The following is a 16371-nucleotide window of genomic DNA, read 5'->3' on the forward strand; positions in this document are numbered from 1 at the left end:
CCAGCTACTCTTGGGCATGGGACCTACTCTGAAGTGATAACAAGTGCCAATTGCAATTCTTGCTTATAGCTGAGAGCCAGTGTCTAAATTTTCTCCTCAGTGCTTCGGCTCTGTCTGAACTGAGCCTGTATGGGCCTTGTGTGTCCTTCATATGTGCTTCAGTCCTCCTGTGTCTGGAAGGCAATAGTTTCCTTGGAGTCATCCATCAACTCTTGCTCTTAGAGTCTTTCTGCTTCCTATTTTACATAGATCCCTGAATTTTGCCAGGGGTGGGATGTCGACAGTTATTAAGTAAATACTATTTAGCACTGTGTTGATAAGTAACATAAAGACAGAGAAACCAGTATAAGGTCACAGAGTGATAGAGAAGGTGTTATCAAACCCCTTCAGATTTGATGGCATCTAAAAGATGATTGAAATGAGAGACCTACACGTGAGCATCTAGGGAAGAGTATTTTTATGGAAACGAATGGAGTGAAAAGATTCTAGGGAAGTAGGTATGTTGGTGTGCTTGAGAATAAATGGGAGACTTTGGCTGGCAGGCAGAGAACACTTAGAAAAGCAGAAAGGGTGCCCTTAGGGAGATGAGGACCATATCACACTAGGTCTTAGAGATAAGAACATCAATGTGTTCTAAGTATGACTACAAGATTTGGGAGGAGACAGCAAAGTAATGAAATACTCCAAGTTACTTTTAAAAGTGTTATGCAGGTTTCTGTATTGATAGAACAGAATGAAAGGAAAAAACCTTGTCATGAAGCATTTATAGTAATCTATGTTAAGAAATTGAACTCATACATACACAAGCACACATTCTTCTAGATGCCATTCATTTGTGATGTTTGTAGATTAGATTATTTTATTCAAAAACTTTTTTACACTTGTAAGTGCATATACAAGTACCTGGTCCTCTCAGGTGAATTGGTTATAAGTTATGTTAAATATGTAATCTGGGCTATGGAGATGGCTCAGCAGATAAAGGTCCTTGTTGCCAAGACTAATAACCAGAGTTCACTCCTTGAAACCTCCATGTGGAAGGAGAGAGCCAACTTTCAGTTGTCCTCTGACCTCCATGCATCCCAGTCGACACACACACACACACACACACACACACACACACACACACTACATAAATGTAAAATTCTGTTAAAAGGTAGAAAGAATGTACTGACACTTGAAAGCAGTATTCTTATCTCTACAGGCATATTGTGGCATGTATGCTCTTCTAAACATACAGTGAATGTAAATTTTTAAATTAAAATACTAATTAAAAAAAACCAGCTGCCTGAAGTAGCAAATGAGATTAGCTCAAATTGTCTATTCTTAGAAAACTAATGTTCTTACACTATATAAAGCTAAATCAGTTAGTGTTATCTCCTTGTAACAACAACAACAACAAAAACTACACTAGTATAATAATTCGGTAGAATCTATTCATGGGATCTAGATGCCAGTGAATGTAAGATTGATAAGCTATTCTAATTTATAGTAAAAAATTAATGTGGGCACTGTTTAAGAAGGGTCAACTTTAATTATATCTTGTAGTGTAAACGTTCATGGGTCAGTGACCTTTTTGACAGTATTTAGGAAAGCAAGGAAATACAACTATTGCCAACATTTAATTCATATAAAGTTCCTTTTTGTATGTTTGGTTGCTTAAACAGAGGGAATATGGGTTTATTAAAGTAAAATGAGAACACTCAAGAGTGGGAGGAACTCCAAGGGAAGGCCATCCTTTATAAATTATTACATAGTATTTTGAGTGATTTTGAGTATTTGAGTGACATGCCTTAAGTACTAACTTGAGTTTGCCATTGTAGAAATAATGCATGAAATGTTTAGAAGCTTTGGCATACTGTACAAGGGTAGAAGAGAGATTTTATCTGAATTTTTTAAAATTTATTTATTGTTTGTTTGTTTGCTTGCTTGCTTGCTTGCCCTGGCTATACTGGAACTCACTCTGTAGACCAGGCTGGCCTCTGTTTCAAAGATCTGCCTGCCTCTGCCTCCTAAGTGCTAGGTTTAGAGGCATATACCACCACTACCAGGCCTAAAAAATTTTTTATCATTACTGTTTAATAATAAATACAGTCTTAAAAATCAGTAGTTGGACAGATTAACCTTTAAAACTTTGCAAGGTCAGTATAATGTTTTCTTTTCCAGGGTAAATATCTTTTTATTGACCTTTTTTTTTTTGCCTTTTTTATTTATTTATTTTTTTTTTTGGCAGTATTGTAGATCAATCTTAGGGTCATAACACTTGCTACCTTTGAACTACATCCCTAGGTCTATTGTAAATGTTCATTACAAATTCATTAAGATGATTTGTGAACAATTAAGTAAACTGCTAAGATACTATTTTAAGTGTTAGACCAGTATCTCAATAAATTAATAAAAATACTATAAAAGATACATTTGCATTGAGATTGAAAAGGAATTCTAGAATTATAAATTCTTTTTACAGTTCAGTCAGAAGTCAGGTTTTACATTGTTCATTCATATTCGCATTAATATTTTCTTTCATTAGTATTGATGAGTAATTACTGTTACAGAATTAGTCAGATCACTTTGTAAAAACGTATTAAAATGAACCTCTAATTCATCCATTCATAATCTGTTATTGCTAGGCAGCTGTTTTCCTTGGGCCTTATAATTCCTTATTCTCAGCCCATATAATATAGTTGCTATATATTGTAATGCCACACTTGTTAATTATTTCCCCAAAGTATGTATCAAAAATCTTCTTTCTCAATGTTTTTATATCATTGTATATTTCTCATACATTAATAAGTAATATATTTCAAACAAAACTTTCTATTAAACAATTAGTGTTGTAGTCCTAGTTTAAATGCTTCAGGCTTATATTTTTTAAATGTTGAAGAAGTACTGTCCCTCAATAGATTTTATTTGAAAGAGTTAGAATCTTGTATGGAAAAGATAAAACTCAAACACGACTAAGAAAGGTTTGAGTAAATATTTTGTATGTAGACAACAAAACAAATTCTTCTTAAGGTACTAGTTGAAAGGGTGTGTTGCTTATCCAGAAGATTTGACCTTGTGAATTGACTTATTCTTCTCCAAGGCACTTGAGAGAAAAGACAACGATAGCAGTTACATCTAGAGGCTACTGTGGATTGGAGGAGGAGAAGGGAACTGCATGTACTTCAACAAGGCGTCGGTCAACACCTCGAAGTTTGGCAGGTTTGACAAGTGGAGTTTTTGAGTCTATAATGGTTCAAGTTTTGAGACAGGAAGAACAGCTGAGAGCAAAAGAAGAAAAAAGGTAAATGTTAAAATGTTAAATGTTCAGATTTACAAGAATTACTTTTAAAAGAATAGCTCCATTTATAAGTCAATATCACATTTTTGGTCCCATTTTAGTAGGATTCTGTATTTAGTATTAGTGCACTGTCAACAAAATATGAATTGTTAATGGATCACAGTGAAATTTGTTTTAAAGTATAGTTTTAAATTGTAAAACAGTTATTTCGACACTATACAAAAATAATCTTTAGAAAAGATTTTCTAATTTTTTAGAAATCTTCTCAAGGGAACTTAAAATTACAGCAGTTTTTATGTAGACTTATATATTTAGAATGGAATCACACACCTTTAAATTACTACCAACTCCAGAAATAATGACATTTAAGAATGATGTAGGGCTGAAATGATAGCTCAGTAAGTACTTAAAAGCTCCTGCTAATCTGGCAGAGGACCTGGGTTTAATTCTCAAAGACCCACATGGTAGCTCACAATTCTAACTCTAATTCCATGGAATCAAACCCTCTTTTGGCCTCTAAAAGTACCAGGCGTGCACATAATACACAGACTTAAAACATCCATACACATAAAATAAGTTAAAGTTTAAAAAATAGAATGACATAAACCCACTTCTGCCATTTCCTTCATTTATTAACTTCTTGGCTAACTGCTTATTTTAGACTCTTCAGGAAGGAATCTTGTTCTCAATTAGCAGATATCTTTTTGTGCCCAGTAGCATAGAGTGATGGCATTATATAACATTTTGTTTGTAACAAAAGCAAATAGAGCCCCAAGAGGTAAGCGAAACTCATTTCTGCAATTGAATAGTAATTTTATACCAAATCAAATCTCAAACTACACTAGGAATCTCTGCTGATAGAATTAGGATTTGCTAGTGCTAGTTGAAGGCAACTTAAAGCATTTTGTTGTTCTCATATCAATTAATTTGCTTTGCTAATTGTAGCTCTAAAACTCAGTCATGCATGATATTTTCAGCAATCTTAATTCCCCCTCCCTCCCCCCCCCCCCCCCCGCCTTATACAGAGCCCCAGAGAGTTTTTCTGCTATAGAAAATAGGGATTTTTATCAAAGAATTAAAATTAACCTGACAGTAGTGCATAAATTGATTGGAATGGAGTAACCAAAAACTTGGCAGGCTGGTGGGAGACAGTGCCCCCATTATTAGTTACCAAGAGCAGAGAGAGATGAGATTGCTCAGGGAAGGCCTAACAGACTTTATACCATCCTTGAGAGAAGTGGAGCAAGGGCACAGGTAGGTATAGTAGCACTTACCTTTAATCCCAGTACTCAGGACTCAGTACTAGTCAGGCAGGTGGCCCCCTGTGAGTTTGAGGCTAGCCATACACAGTAGGAATGACACTATACTAACAAGGAAGAAAAATTGAGTGTAGTATTTACTGAGCCAGGCTTAGATCTCAACATGTGTACTCAATTTGTATCCTGAGTCATAGAAAATTAAGTAGCTTGCCTAAAGTCACATAGTTTTTGAGCAGCTCTTATGCCTGTGTTACTAAGCAGTACACCACCCTGTGATTTGCAAAAAAGTCAGAATAACAAAGAAACTAAGTTTGAAAATGAGACGAGACAGAGAACATGTCTGAAAATAAAGGTATTTTGATGATGACACACATTTAAGCATCCGAGTATGAATGTATAGTGAGAAGCCAGAAATATCCCCAAATCATCTTTTCTGTCAGCCTTACATGAATTTATGTGTACTCTTGCCACAAATAAACAGGAGAATAAGCCATGCACCATCACACCTAAGTCCCATATGTTTACTTATTTAACTGTAAGAATTTGTTATATACTCAACAAGTCATCTGCCAGACAAATATGACTGGCAGAAGCTTCTTCAAAACTGTGGCCTGCCTTTCTGTAAGCTTTAAAATTAGGTAATGTGAGTCAACTGTATTTTTTATTATTTTCACATTTGTCTGTATTATGATCTTTGCTTTTCCATGTAGTTTTAGAATATTGTAAGCTCCTATAAAAAGATAAGTCTGAGGGATTTTGATTAATATTGCACAGATACTACTGATTAATTTTTGGTAATTGTTTTCTCTAATTTCTCTCCATAATATTTTGTATTATAAGTCATCTTAACTTGTAATTATGTAGAAATTTGTAATTATGTAGTATAGTGACCTTTTGTCTATTTCTTAATTGTGTCAGATTGTGCTGCTTCATCTAATGTAAAATGTTACTATATACCTGTAATTTTTAATTATGAAAATTAACTCATTGTACAGATTACTGGGCACGGTGGCATACATGTGTAGTCTCAGCACTTGGAAGTTGCTGGTAGGAAGATCAGGAACTCAAGTCATCCTTGGCTACACTGGGAGTTTGAGGGTCAGCATGGCGTATGTTGGTCTCTGTTATGATCCTGTCTCATAAAACCAAATTTGAGCTAGGGAGAAGGCTTAGTGGGTAAAGTACTTGCTCGTGAAGCATTAGGACCTGAGTTTGATCCCTTCTACCTGCATAAAAAGCTGTGTGGGGCAGCACACATCCAGTCCTAGGAGGCAGAAACAGGAGGATCCCCTGGCTGTGCCACCCAGTCAGTCTAAGCAATTCATGAGCTCCAAGCTCAGTGGAAGACCCCGCTTCAGAAAAATAAGTTGGAAAGTGATAGAGAAAGACACATGATATCAATTTCTAATTTCACTAAGTACATACTCCCCTCCACACATCTGCACATATGTATGCATGCCCTCATTCAGGTGCACACACACACACTTTTAACTTTTAAAAAGAAAAACAAGAAAGGAAAATTGTGTTATACTAACAGACTATACTGACTTCAGTGATAGTGTGTGTTGTCAGCTATTTGGGTTGATATCGGCAAAAAAGCTCTTCCATAAAATGTGTGTTTAGGTAAGAATATTTTCTCACTAGCATTTCATGTTTTTATTCAGTAAGAGACCCTTTCTCCATAAAATAAGGTCAGGTGCCTGGTGTGATGGCGTATGCCTTTAGTTCCAACACTTGAAAAGCAGAGACAGGTGGATCTCTGTGAGTTATAGCCCACCCTATTCTACATAGAGAGTTCAAAGACAGAACTGCATAGTGAGACCCTATATCAGACAAACAAAACCAACACAACAAACAAGAAGAAAGAAAACATCAACATTAACTTTGCCTTCACAATGACATAGGCATATAACATACACACAAGATAAAATATATTTTACATATAAATTGATCAGTTTGGTGTTTGAGTATTTTATTGAATACTATATAGCATATATGTCCATTGGGAATGTTGCCCTGTATTCTTTTTGTTGTAGTCCTTTTTTTAGTTATTATATCAGAGTAAGACTGGTTTTGTAAAAATGAATTTGGAAGCATTTCTTCCCTGCTGCTTCATGGAATTGTTTGAGGGAGTAGCTTCTGATACTTAGGAAGGAGTTATGAAAAATTCTTCTAAAAGTGTGACATCTCCCATTGAAGGGTTCAACTCAAGCTAAGGAGGGAGCCAAAAGAATAAAATACATACTTTCTGATCAGTTCTCAGAGGTCTGCATTGACTGAACTCAAGGGCACCAAGAAGATGAGGTTGTCTGTAGGTAATCTATACAGCAAAGAGTAGGGTAAATGTAGAGGCAAACAAAAGATACTTGCTACAGTATCTTTAAATGGTTCATATCTAAAATTATTAATGTATAGGATTACTTCTTAAGACTCAGCATTCTGCAGGGCCTTTTTTTTAGTGAATGATATTACCATCTATTGAGTTGTACAAGTAAGAAATCTGAAGTTCATTCTAAAAATGTTCATATTTCTTACATGCATTTTGAATACACCCCAAGATTATGCCAGTTTATTTCCCAAGTATCTTTCATGTCTATATATGACTTTTGTTTCTGACTTCATCTAGTTCATTTATCCTTCACTTAACAAAGGAGATTGTCTCTTTATTGGTTTAACGGTATCTGTGTTCTACTCAGTCTAGTGTGTTTTACATATTAAACTATATTGAGGCCTGGGGGTATAACTGAGCTGGTAAATTTATAGTTAAATATCTTTACCAAATCCCAACAGGACAGCAAGCAGTTTGTGCTAATTGGTGCAGAGAGGGCCTTTTGATTTAGAAAACATCAATATAATAAGTCAAAGACTTAGGAAATTGAGTTAGATTTAGTTAATTTATGGTTTCTAAAATAATTGTAACACAAAACCAACCACTTCATTTTATTTCTCATGGTGACCTTGAACCATTAAAGGAAGAATATATTTTGTAGACCTTACTTATTTAACAAAAATGATACTTTTAAAAAATAAAATTTGTTACAAGGACATATTGGCTCTCCTTACATAAAATCTGTGAATCTAGAATCTAGCGGGGTGTGTGTGTGTGTGTGTGTGTGTGCGCGCGCGCGTGTATTTATTTTGTTTTAGTTTCTTTGTCTTATGGGACAAGTGCTGAAATCTTAGGCATGCACCATCTTACTCAGCACTGAATATGTTATCAGACAGTAGTTTTGATATCTTATTGTATTAAGAAATCCTCTTGCTTACTTTTTATAAAACTTAATGTTTGGATTGCCAGAAATTGTATCCTTTAATATTTATTGTTTCACATACATGTATGAACTAACTCATCTTTTGATTTAGAAATCACCATAATTAAAGCAATAAATAGTTTCTACATGTTTGTAAAATAAAAATTCTGACTTTCTAATTTATTTTCAAATTCTCTAACAAAAATAGCAGTGACATTTGACAGTTATCACCATGCATTTTTATAGCTTTTTAGTCTTTGCTAGTTTCTTTTTTTTTTAAGATTTATATATTTATTTTATGTATATGATTTTCTGTCTGCATGTACACCTGCATGCTAGAGGAGGGCATCAGATCACATTATAGAGGGTTGTGAGCCACCATGTGTTTGCGCTGAATTGAACTCAGGACCTCTGGAAGAGCAGTCAGTCAGTGAGCTGAGCCATCTGAACTATCGAGCCGTCTTTCTAGCCTGCCTTTTGCTAATTTCCCATAAAAATCTTGATGTTTCAGGTCATATGCCAAAAGCTTTACATGCTCCTAACTATTCACATCTAAAGTGAGGGCATGTGACCAGGTATGTATTTCTTAAGTAGAACTGCTGAGAGAGGAGACTATCTATATATCTTGGCAGAAGTGGTAGCAGGAATCTCTGATTATTTTAGGTTCTTATTTTCAGAGGTGTGAAATACTACTGTTAGAAGTCTAATTTTCCTGGAGAAGTACATAGATATAATTTAGGTTACTTTGTGCTTTTTTTAAAAATTTGTGTCTCTGATCTTACATTGGGCTTCTATAACTTTCCTACTAAACTTTAAATTCCTTTCTCGTTTTAACTTTGAGATTCTGTTGTTAGCAGAAAAGTTAAAACCTGGCTGATAAATTTGATATGAGTGGTTAATGTTCCTAAAATATAATATATTACTTATTGTAAAATGCAAATGCCTTAGCTCCCCTTCTTCATGCCTTCAGTTTGCTTTTGTCGCAGTGGATATTTTTTAATTTTTTAATGGATAATTTTTAATGGAAGCTTCTATGTTTTTACTGGATTGCAAACTCTTGAAAAGAGAGGTCTCTATTTTTTCCTCCTTTATTTATAATAAGCATTCACTAAAAGTTTGTAAAACTAGTGATACTTTTAAATGTGATTTTTGTTTTTTTAGTAAAGCCACTGATCATTAGAAATGTTCTTTCTAAATTATGCAGAGCTAGAATAACCATAGAATTCTGTTACTGTTTCATACAGTAGGAGGTAAACAAAAACAGGCCTGTGCATTTTAAAAATGTTTTAAAAAATGAGCTGATCTGGAAGAAAAAAAAAAAGGCCAGTTGTTTTTGTTCATTTGATTTTGGTTTTGGTTTTGGGTTTTTTTTTTTTTTTTTTTTTTTTTGGTTTTTTGGTTTTTTGGTTTTTTGGGGGGTTTTTTTGAGACAGGGTTTCTCTGTGTAGCCCTGACTGTCCTGGAACTCACTCTGTAGACCAGGCTGGCCTCGAACTCAGAAATCCGCCTGCCTCTGCCTCCCAAGTGCTAGGATTAAAGGTGTGTGCCACCGTTGCCCAGATGTTCATTTGATTTTTTAAATGAGTAATTGTGAGCTTTATGATTCTTAGTCTTTTAATATTTCCCAAAACAGAAGGCTTAGAATCATGAGCTAACATTCTAAAACCATGTACTGCTTTCTTTTTTTAATTAAATGTATGAGTGATCTGCTTGTATGCCTGCAAACCAATAGATAGTTGTGAGCCACCATGTGGTTACTAGAAATTGACTCAGAACCTCTTTGAGAACAGTCAATGTTCTCGACTGCTGAGCCCAGCTTTCTCTTATTCTACTGTCTCTCAATGAATTTTTGATAAACTGGTTTTAAAAGTCTGTCTTTATCAGGAAAATAATGGAAAGCTTCAACCTGCCTGCCAGTCTTTTCCCCCCTTTGAGACACTGTCTCAGTATGTATCTTTGACTAGTTAGTAACTTACTTTGTAGACTGTGACTGCACTTGTTTCTGTTTCCTCAGTGCTGGGATTAAAGGTGTGAGCTACACTGTCTCAAAAAAAAGTAGGGGGGAGGGGAAAGGGGATGGTTCCAGTGTTTAAGAGCAGTGGATGCTCTTGTAGAAGACACAGGTTCTGTTTTCAGAACCCAAATGGAAAGGCCCACAACCCTTTGCAATTTTAGTTCCAGATAGCCAGTGCCACCTTCTGTTTTCCCAGGCGTTAGGCACACATGAGGTTCATATACATACAGGCAAAACACTCTTATATACTAGATAAATTAAAAATTGGTAGACTACATATATTATCACTAGAGTTCTTGTTACTAAGGCTCTCCCATTCCCTATTTACCACATTGTTGAGAATCAGTTGAAAGACTCCACAGTCCTGTTTTTAAGCCCAGAATGTGGTACTCACCAAGAGACAAGCAGGGAGATTTCTACAAGGTCAAAGTTAGCCTGGGCTTTTATAGTGAGCCCCCGGCCAGCCTGGGCTGCATAAGTGAGACCCTATATAGAACAAAACAAGAAAGCAAACAAAAACCCATAACAACCGTGTGCTCCTTCCCCAATACACCCCTTCTTAGTGAAGCCAAAGTCTTGGATAGCATCCTCCCCTGAAAAATACAGTTCATGATGAGTAGTGTTGTGAACAGTATCCCTTAAGTAACTGCACATAGAGCATACAGAGTTGTCAGCCTCGTATTTCAACTGCATGGTGGCTCTTCTAGGGCCTGACTTAACAGAATATGTATATCATTGCTTAATGTCCTTCCAAGAGGAACCAATTGATACTAACTTTAGTCTGCCAAGTAAGCTCTAAACTTAGACTCTTCTTACAGTTATCTGCTATGGAATTCTGAAGATGACACCTTCTCATTATTCTGTGTGTTCTTTAGTGTCTATTAGGTGAATAGTTTCAGAAATTACCATGTTACTAACCTAATAAGCAAAGCCTCGTTAACATACTGATTTAAACAAAAACAGTCCATAACTTTTTTGTCTGTTTTAATTTCCTCTTTCATTCTTTTCCTAAGCACTGGTTGCTTTTCTTTCCATGTCCTCAGAAACATGTAATTTTACTTTATCAGTACAAAGAATAATTCACTGATATTTATGTATTGCCTCTAGTTTACCGTGATCCTGTTTTGTTCTCTTTCTCTACTTGGGGCTCATTATTGATATTATCACTAATATTATCATTATTTTGTTATCTATTCTAGTATTTGGTGTTCCTTCATATGAGTTGAACATACTTGATTCAAATAAAAATAAAAACTTAATACTCCCAGAATCTGATGCTTTAAAGTTCTGACATAATACCACAAATGGAAATTTTCACATATGATGAAATTTACACTCAAATTTAAAAAGTTTATATGGGTTGCATTCAGTGCATGGGCTCATTAAAATGCTGTATTTGCATAAAACTACCTTCAGTCAACATGTATATGAGGCATGTGGAACATTAATTTCATGTTTAAATTCGGATTCTATCTTCAAGATACTTTAAATATATACAAAAACTAAGAAATCCAAAACCTGTTGTTCCTAGCATTTCTAATAGAGATACTCAGCCTGTGAATTCATTCTTTGGACAAAAACAAGGTATTAAACCTTTTGTTTCATTTTAGTTATGTTTTTCATTTATTTTTATTTTATATGTATATTTTGTTTGCATGTATGTATGTTCAACATACATGTACCTGGTGCCTATGGAGGCCAGAAGAGGCTCTCTGATCCTTTAGAACTGAAGTTACAGACATTTGTGAATTGCCATGTGGGTACTGGGAACTGAACCTATGTTATCAGCAAGATGAGCAATTACTCTTAATTGCTAAACCATCTTGACAGCTTTGAATTCTTTTAAAAGTGTGGGGTGTGTGTAAGAGAGACAGTCCAAGACAGAAATGGGGGACATGCATTCCATATAGTGTATATATGTAAGACAGCATAACTTAATTACTAAGCCATGTCCCATGCCCTTGCATTTTGATTTTAAAATAGAAATTGATCATAAATGCTGTTAAATTTTGCTTGTGTGTACAGTTACATAGAGTTTTATAGATCCTCTGGACTTAGGATCTGAGAGGATTTAATAGTCAATAATTGATTTTACAATGAGTTCATAGTCAAAGGTTATACTGAAAAATTTGATCAAACACAGAGACAAGTCAATCACTCTTTTTACTTACAATAGTAAATAAACTACCTTTTCTTAATGTGTGGTATTCTAACAGATACAGGAGTACAATAGCCTTTTAAGTTTAATTAAATTTTATGGGAAATGAAAAAATTCTATATACTTAACTGTAGAATTTTGAAGAAAAAATTCTGCTTGATCTAGTTTATAAGTCTAGAGAAACTTCATTTATTGGTAAACAAATAGAATCTGTACTTTGAATTAGATAAACAGGATCTTCAGATAATGACCTAGCTCATCTTTAGGTTTTAAATTTTTGATTTAAGACTTTTTTTTAGTTTGTAGACTATAAAGTCATATAGTACTGTTAAGGCTTCTAGTAAGAGAGAATAGTCTCAAGCTGGAGAAATAGCTTAGTGGTTAAGAGTACTGGCTACTCTTCCAGAGGTCCTGAGTTCAATTCCCAGCAACCACATGGTAGCTCACAACCATCTACAATGTAATGTGATGACTTATTCTGGCATATAGGTTTACATGTACACAGAGCACACATATACATAAAATAAATAATAAATAAGTAACAAGATAATTTTAGGGAGGGAGTAAGGGAAGGGAGGGGAGGGGAAAGAGAGAGAGAAGAGGGAGAGGAAACATTTCATTACAACTTATTTTTCAAGTTCTAGATTCAGAATCAACTGTTTCTTGCCCTTTTTACTATAGCAATATATATTGATACCTATATGAAGAAAAAAAAAGATTTAGTTGTATTGGAACTATTTCCACTGGTAGAAAAGTTGCATGTTCTGCTTTTGTCTTGATCTTGACCTCTTCTGCCTCTTTTTGTTTTATTTTGTTTTGTGTATGGTTTGGGGGTTGGTTGTTTTTGTTTTTGTTTGTTTTTTATTTTGTTTTAGTTTGTTTTGGTTTGAGTTTTCAAGACAGGGTTTCTCTGTATAGCCCTGGCTGTCCTGGAACTCACTCTGTAGACCAGGCTGGCCTCAGAACTCAAAAATCCACCTGTCTCTGCCTCCCAAGTGCTGGGGTTAAAGGTGTGCACCACCACTACCTGACATTGTTGTTTGTTTGTTTGTTTGTTTGTTTGTTTGTTTGTTTGTTTAAATACTTTCCAAGTTAAGTGAGGTTTATTTGGTAACATTGTTTGGCTTTGTTTTCTGTGTTTGAGACCAGCTCTCACTGGATAGCTTTGGCTAACCTGGAATTCATTATCGTAAACCAGACTAGATTTTAACTTGTAGCAATCACCTGCCTCTTGTGTTCAAGTGCTGGGATTACAGGCTTGTGCACACACACCTAGTTTAAGTGAACTACTTGATCATGCCAAAATATAGCTTCAAAAACTATTACAGTGTCTGCCAATTCTAACATCAGTATCATTTTTGGATCTGTTTTGATTGATTTTTAAGATATATTTATTGATTTTTAAGATATTTGTTAATTTTTTGAGAACTTCATGCTATGTAGTTTATTTACCTTGACTCCTTCCAAATTTACCGCTGTTAAGCTTTTCTCTCATTTTCGTGTCTTTTCTCTCCTTTCAAAATAGCCTATTGAATCCAATTCGTGCTGACCATGTATATATTGCTGGGTATGTCAGTAGTCAGTGGAGCATGGCCACCTCCCAGGGCCACACTCTAAGAAAACTGACTCTTCCTCCCTGTGGCCCCATCACTTGTCTATAGCTTATCAGTTCTAGGTAGGGCTGGTCAGTCCTTTCCCCTCCGTGCTAATATCAAGTTGACTAGCTTGATCTTGTACCAGTCTTATACCAGCAGTTACAGCTGCTGTGAGTTCATAAGTATAACATTCCTGTCATTCTGGCCTCTCTTACTGTTGCTCTTTCCAACCCCTTTTCTACAATGGTCCCTGAGTATTGAGGTGGGGGTGTGATATAGTGTCCTAATTATAGGAGCATTCCATTGACAACATACTGTCTGCATTTTGACTAGTTGTGAATTCCTGTGTTTGCTATCATCGACTGCACATATCTAATGAAGTCTGATAACAGTATATCAGACAGCAGAGAGAGTGATAGATTTAGAAAGCAGTTTGATTAACTCTGTCCATTTAGCAGAATGAGTGTAGGTTCGTTCCTGGGACCTGTGAATTCCCCAACCATGGGTCTTTAGTCAAATTGACCATCGTCTCCTACGGAGCAGGCTTTAACCCAACCAGAAAGGGGCTATTTATTCCCATAACATTTGTATCACCATTGGACCCATGAGCATATCTCGCCATAGTGGTTATTGTTATAGTTCACAGGTTCTCAGCTGGGGGAGACTATTGACTTGTTTACCCAGCAGCCTATGTAACACCTTCCAGTACTATGTAAACCAATGGGAGGGAAGCACTCTCCTCAGTACCAACTTGATTTCTCCGTGTCCTGTGACCTATGCGTGTGGTTTCCTCAGCAGTAGGTCTTACCATAAAGTTCTATAGGCAACCAATAACAATGTCAATAGTGTCTATTGCTTTGGGGATCTCTGGGCTACCTGTGACCAACAACTCAAAGGGAGGTTTCACATACCTGGCACTGGGCATTTTAGTTGGCAATATGTGCCTTTGCCAAGAAGCAAAATTCCCTGTGTAAGGCAACTAATTAAATACTTATAAAATGGGATTTCATATGACTTTTTCAAATACCCTTAGTGCTAATTATAAACAATGCATGCCTCTTGACCATCTGTTCCTGACTTTTTAATTTAGCTTTCTTCATCCTCTTCATCAACATTTTAACAGAGGCTATAGCATCCTTATTTTTCTTAGTGTGTTGTTTTTTCTGACAATACTTAAATATGTATGTTGCAGGACACATGGAATAGCTAGACATTGAATCATGGATGCTTTGGGACTAGGCTTCTGACCATTATTTAAGGATTTTCTGACAATACCATGAGACAGAAAAGTTTATGAATTCTGCCAGCCCTTTTAAGCCTTGCCTGCTAAGATGAACAGTTATATCTCATCAGTCTGTACATATATTCTTTCCCTTTTTTGCTCTTTTTTTTCAATAATCAAGGTGAAACCACTCAAACTGTCATCTTTTTAAATGATGCCAAATTCTCCCAGTATACTGCCACCCCGACAAAGTAAAAATAAAATTCTTCAAAACTATAAAGATTTTTTGAACTATTTTAATTACTTTATTTTATGTAATAATATCTAACAACCTCTTTTGCTACCCATCCCCCAAATGGCAACAGTGAAAATCACTTTACTGCAAGCACAGCTGCTGTGAGTTCATGCAGTGGCCATGTCTTATCCAGGAAGACTCTGGCTCATGCTCCAGTAGATGGCCTCGCCTCCATGCACAGAAAACAAAAGGGGCTACAGTTGGGCAGAAGATAGACACGTTCAGGGGATCCTGGAGGAATTGGAGAGAGGCTAAGGGGTGAATATGATTAATAATATAATGTCTAGGTGTATTAAATTCTCAATAACATTAAAATTATTTTAAAAAGTTAGCACATCATAAATCATTTTACCTGCAACGGTGTGTTTTTTTAATATGCTTTCCTAGTTTTCTTCAGTAGGGTTTAATTGTTAATGAAAACGTAATTGATGGTTTCATTCTAAATTCAGAGTTTTGCCAGAGAATGGCCGCCACACCTGGAAAGATGTCTCAGAATGCCAACAAGTGGCAATGTCCCTTTTAAATTCTGGGGAAGACAGAAATTTACTAGCCAAATTCCGCTAGTGCCTTTCCATCGTCCCCAATCATATCCTAAAATCTTCTGGAAGTTTTTTTTTTTTAAAGTACAATGAGTTAGATCATTGCTCAGCCCAATCGTCCTTAGGTTTCCTCTGACAAGTGATGGGAGCAGATAGAGAGACGACAGCCAACATTAAGGAGAGAGAACACAAAAGGGAGATCTCTATCAGGGCCCTCCCCTCAGAGCTTGGGCAATCACACAGAAAAAGGGGTAAGAAGAATTGTAGGACTCAGAAGGGTTGAGGGCACAAAGAGAACAGAGCCCACAGAATCAAGTAATCAGGGCTCATAGGGACTCAAGAGACTGACGTGACCATCACAGACCTGCAGGGGTCTGTGTTAGGTCCTCTGCACATATAATGTTATAGTTGTTGGCTTAGTGTTTTTGTGGGACTCCTAACAGTACCAGTGGGACTGTTTTTGACTCTTTTGACTGCTCATGGGACCATTTTCCTCCTATTGGGTTGTCTCATCTAGCCTTGAGATGGGGGTTTGTGCTTATTCTTATTCTGTCTATTTTAATTGGATATTATATTTGTTTACATTTCAAATGTTATCCTCTTTCCTGGTTTCCCCTCTGCAACTCCCCATCCCATCCCCCTTACCCTGCTTCTATGAGGGTGCTCCATGACCCACACACCCACTCCCGCCTCACCACCCTAGCATTCCTCTACACTGGGGCATCAAGCCTTCACAGGACCAAGGGCCTCCCCTCCCA

General features: G+C 36.1%; 1 protein-coding gene across 4 annotated transcripts in view; it reads left to right on the plus strand.

Moving 5' to 3' along the window:
- The window catches only part of Kiaa2026 (KIAA2026 ortholog), an 88199-nt gene that overhangs the window by 18554 nt on the left and 53274 nt on the right, over positions 1-16371 (plus strand). For 3 of the 4 annotated variants that reach the window (XM_052187438.1, XM_052187464.1, XM_052187446.1), the window contains exon 2: positions 3083-3283. The exons of the other annotated variant lie outside the window; for it this stretch is intronic. In XM_052187438.1, coding sequence (XP_052043398.1) covers positions 3083-3283 — 201 coding nt within the window. The remainder of the gene's footprint in view (positions 1-3082; positions 3284-16371) is intronic. 4 annotated transcript variants of the gene reach the window in all.

The sequence above is a fragment of the Apodemus sylvaticus genome, chromosome 1 (assembly GCF_947179515.1).
Source record: "Apodemus sylvaticus chromosome 1, mApoSyl1.1, whole genome shotgun sequence".
In the NCBI taxonomy this organism is placed as follows: domain Eukaryota; kingdom Metazoa; phylum Chordata; class Mammalia; order Rodentia; family Muridae; genus Apodemus; species Apodemus sylvaticus.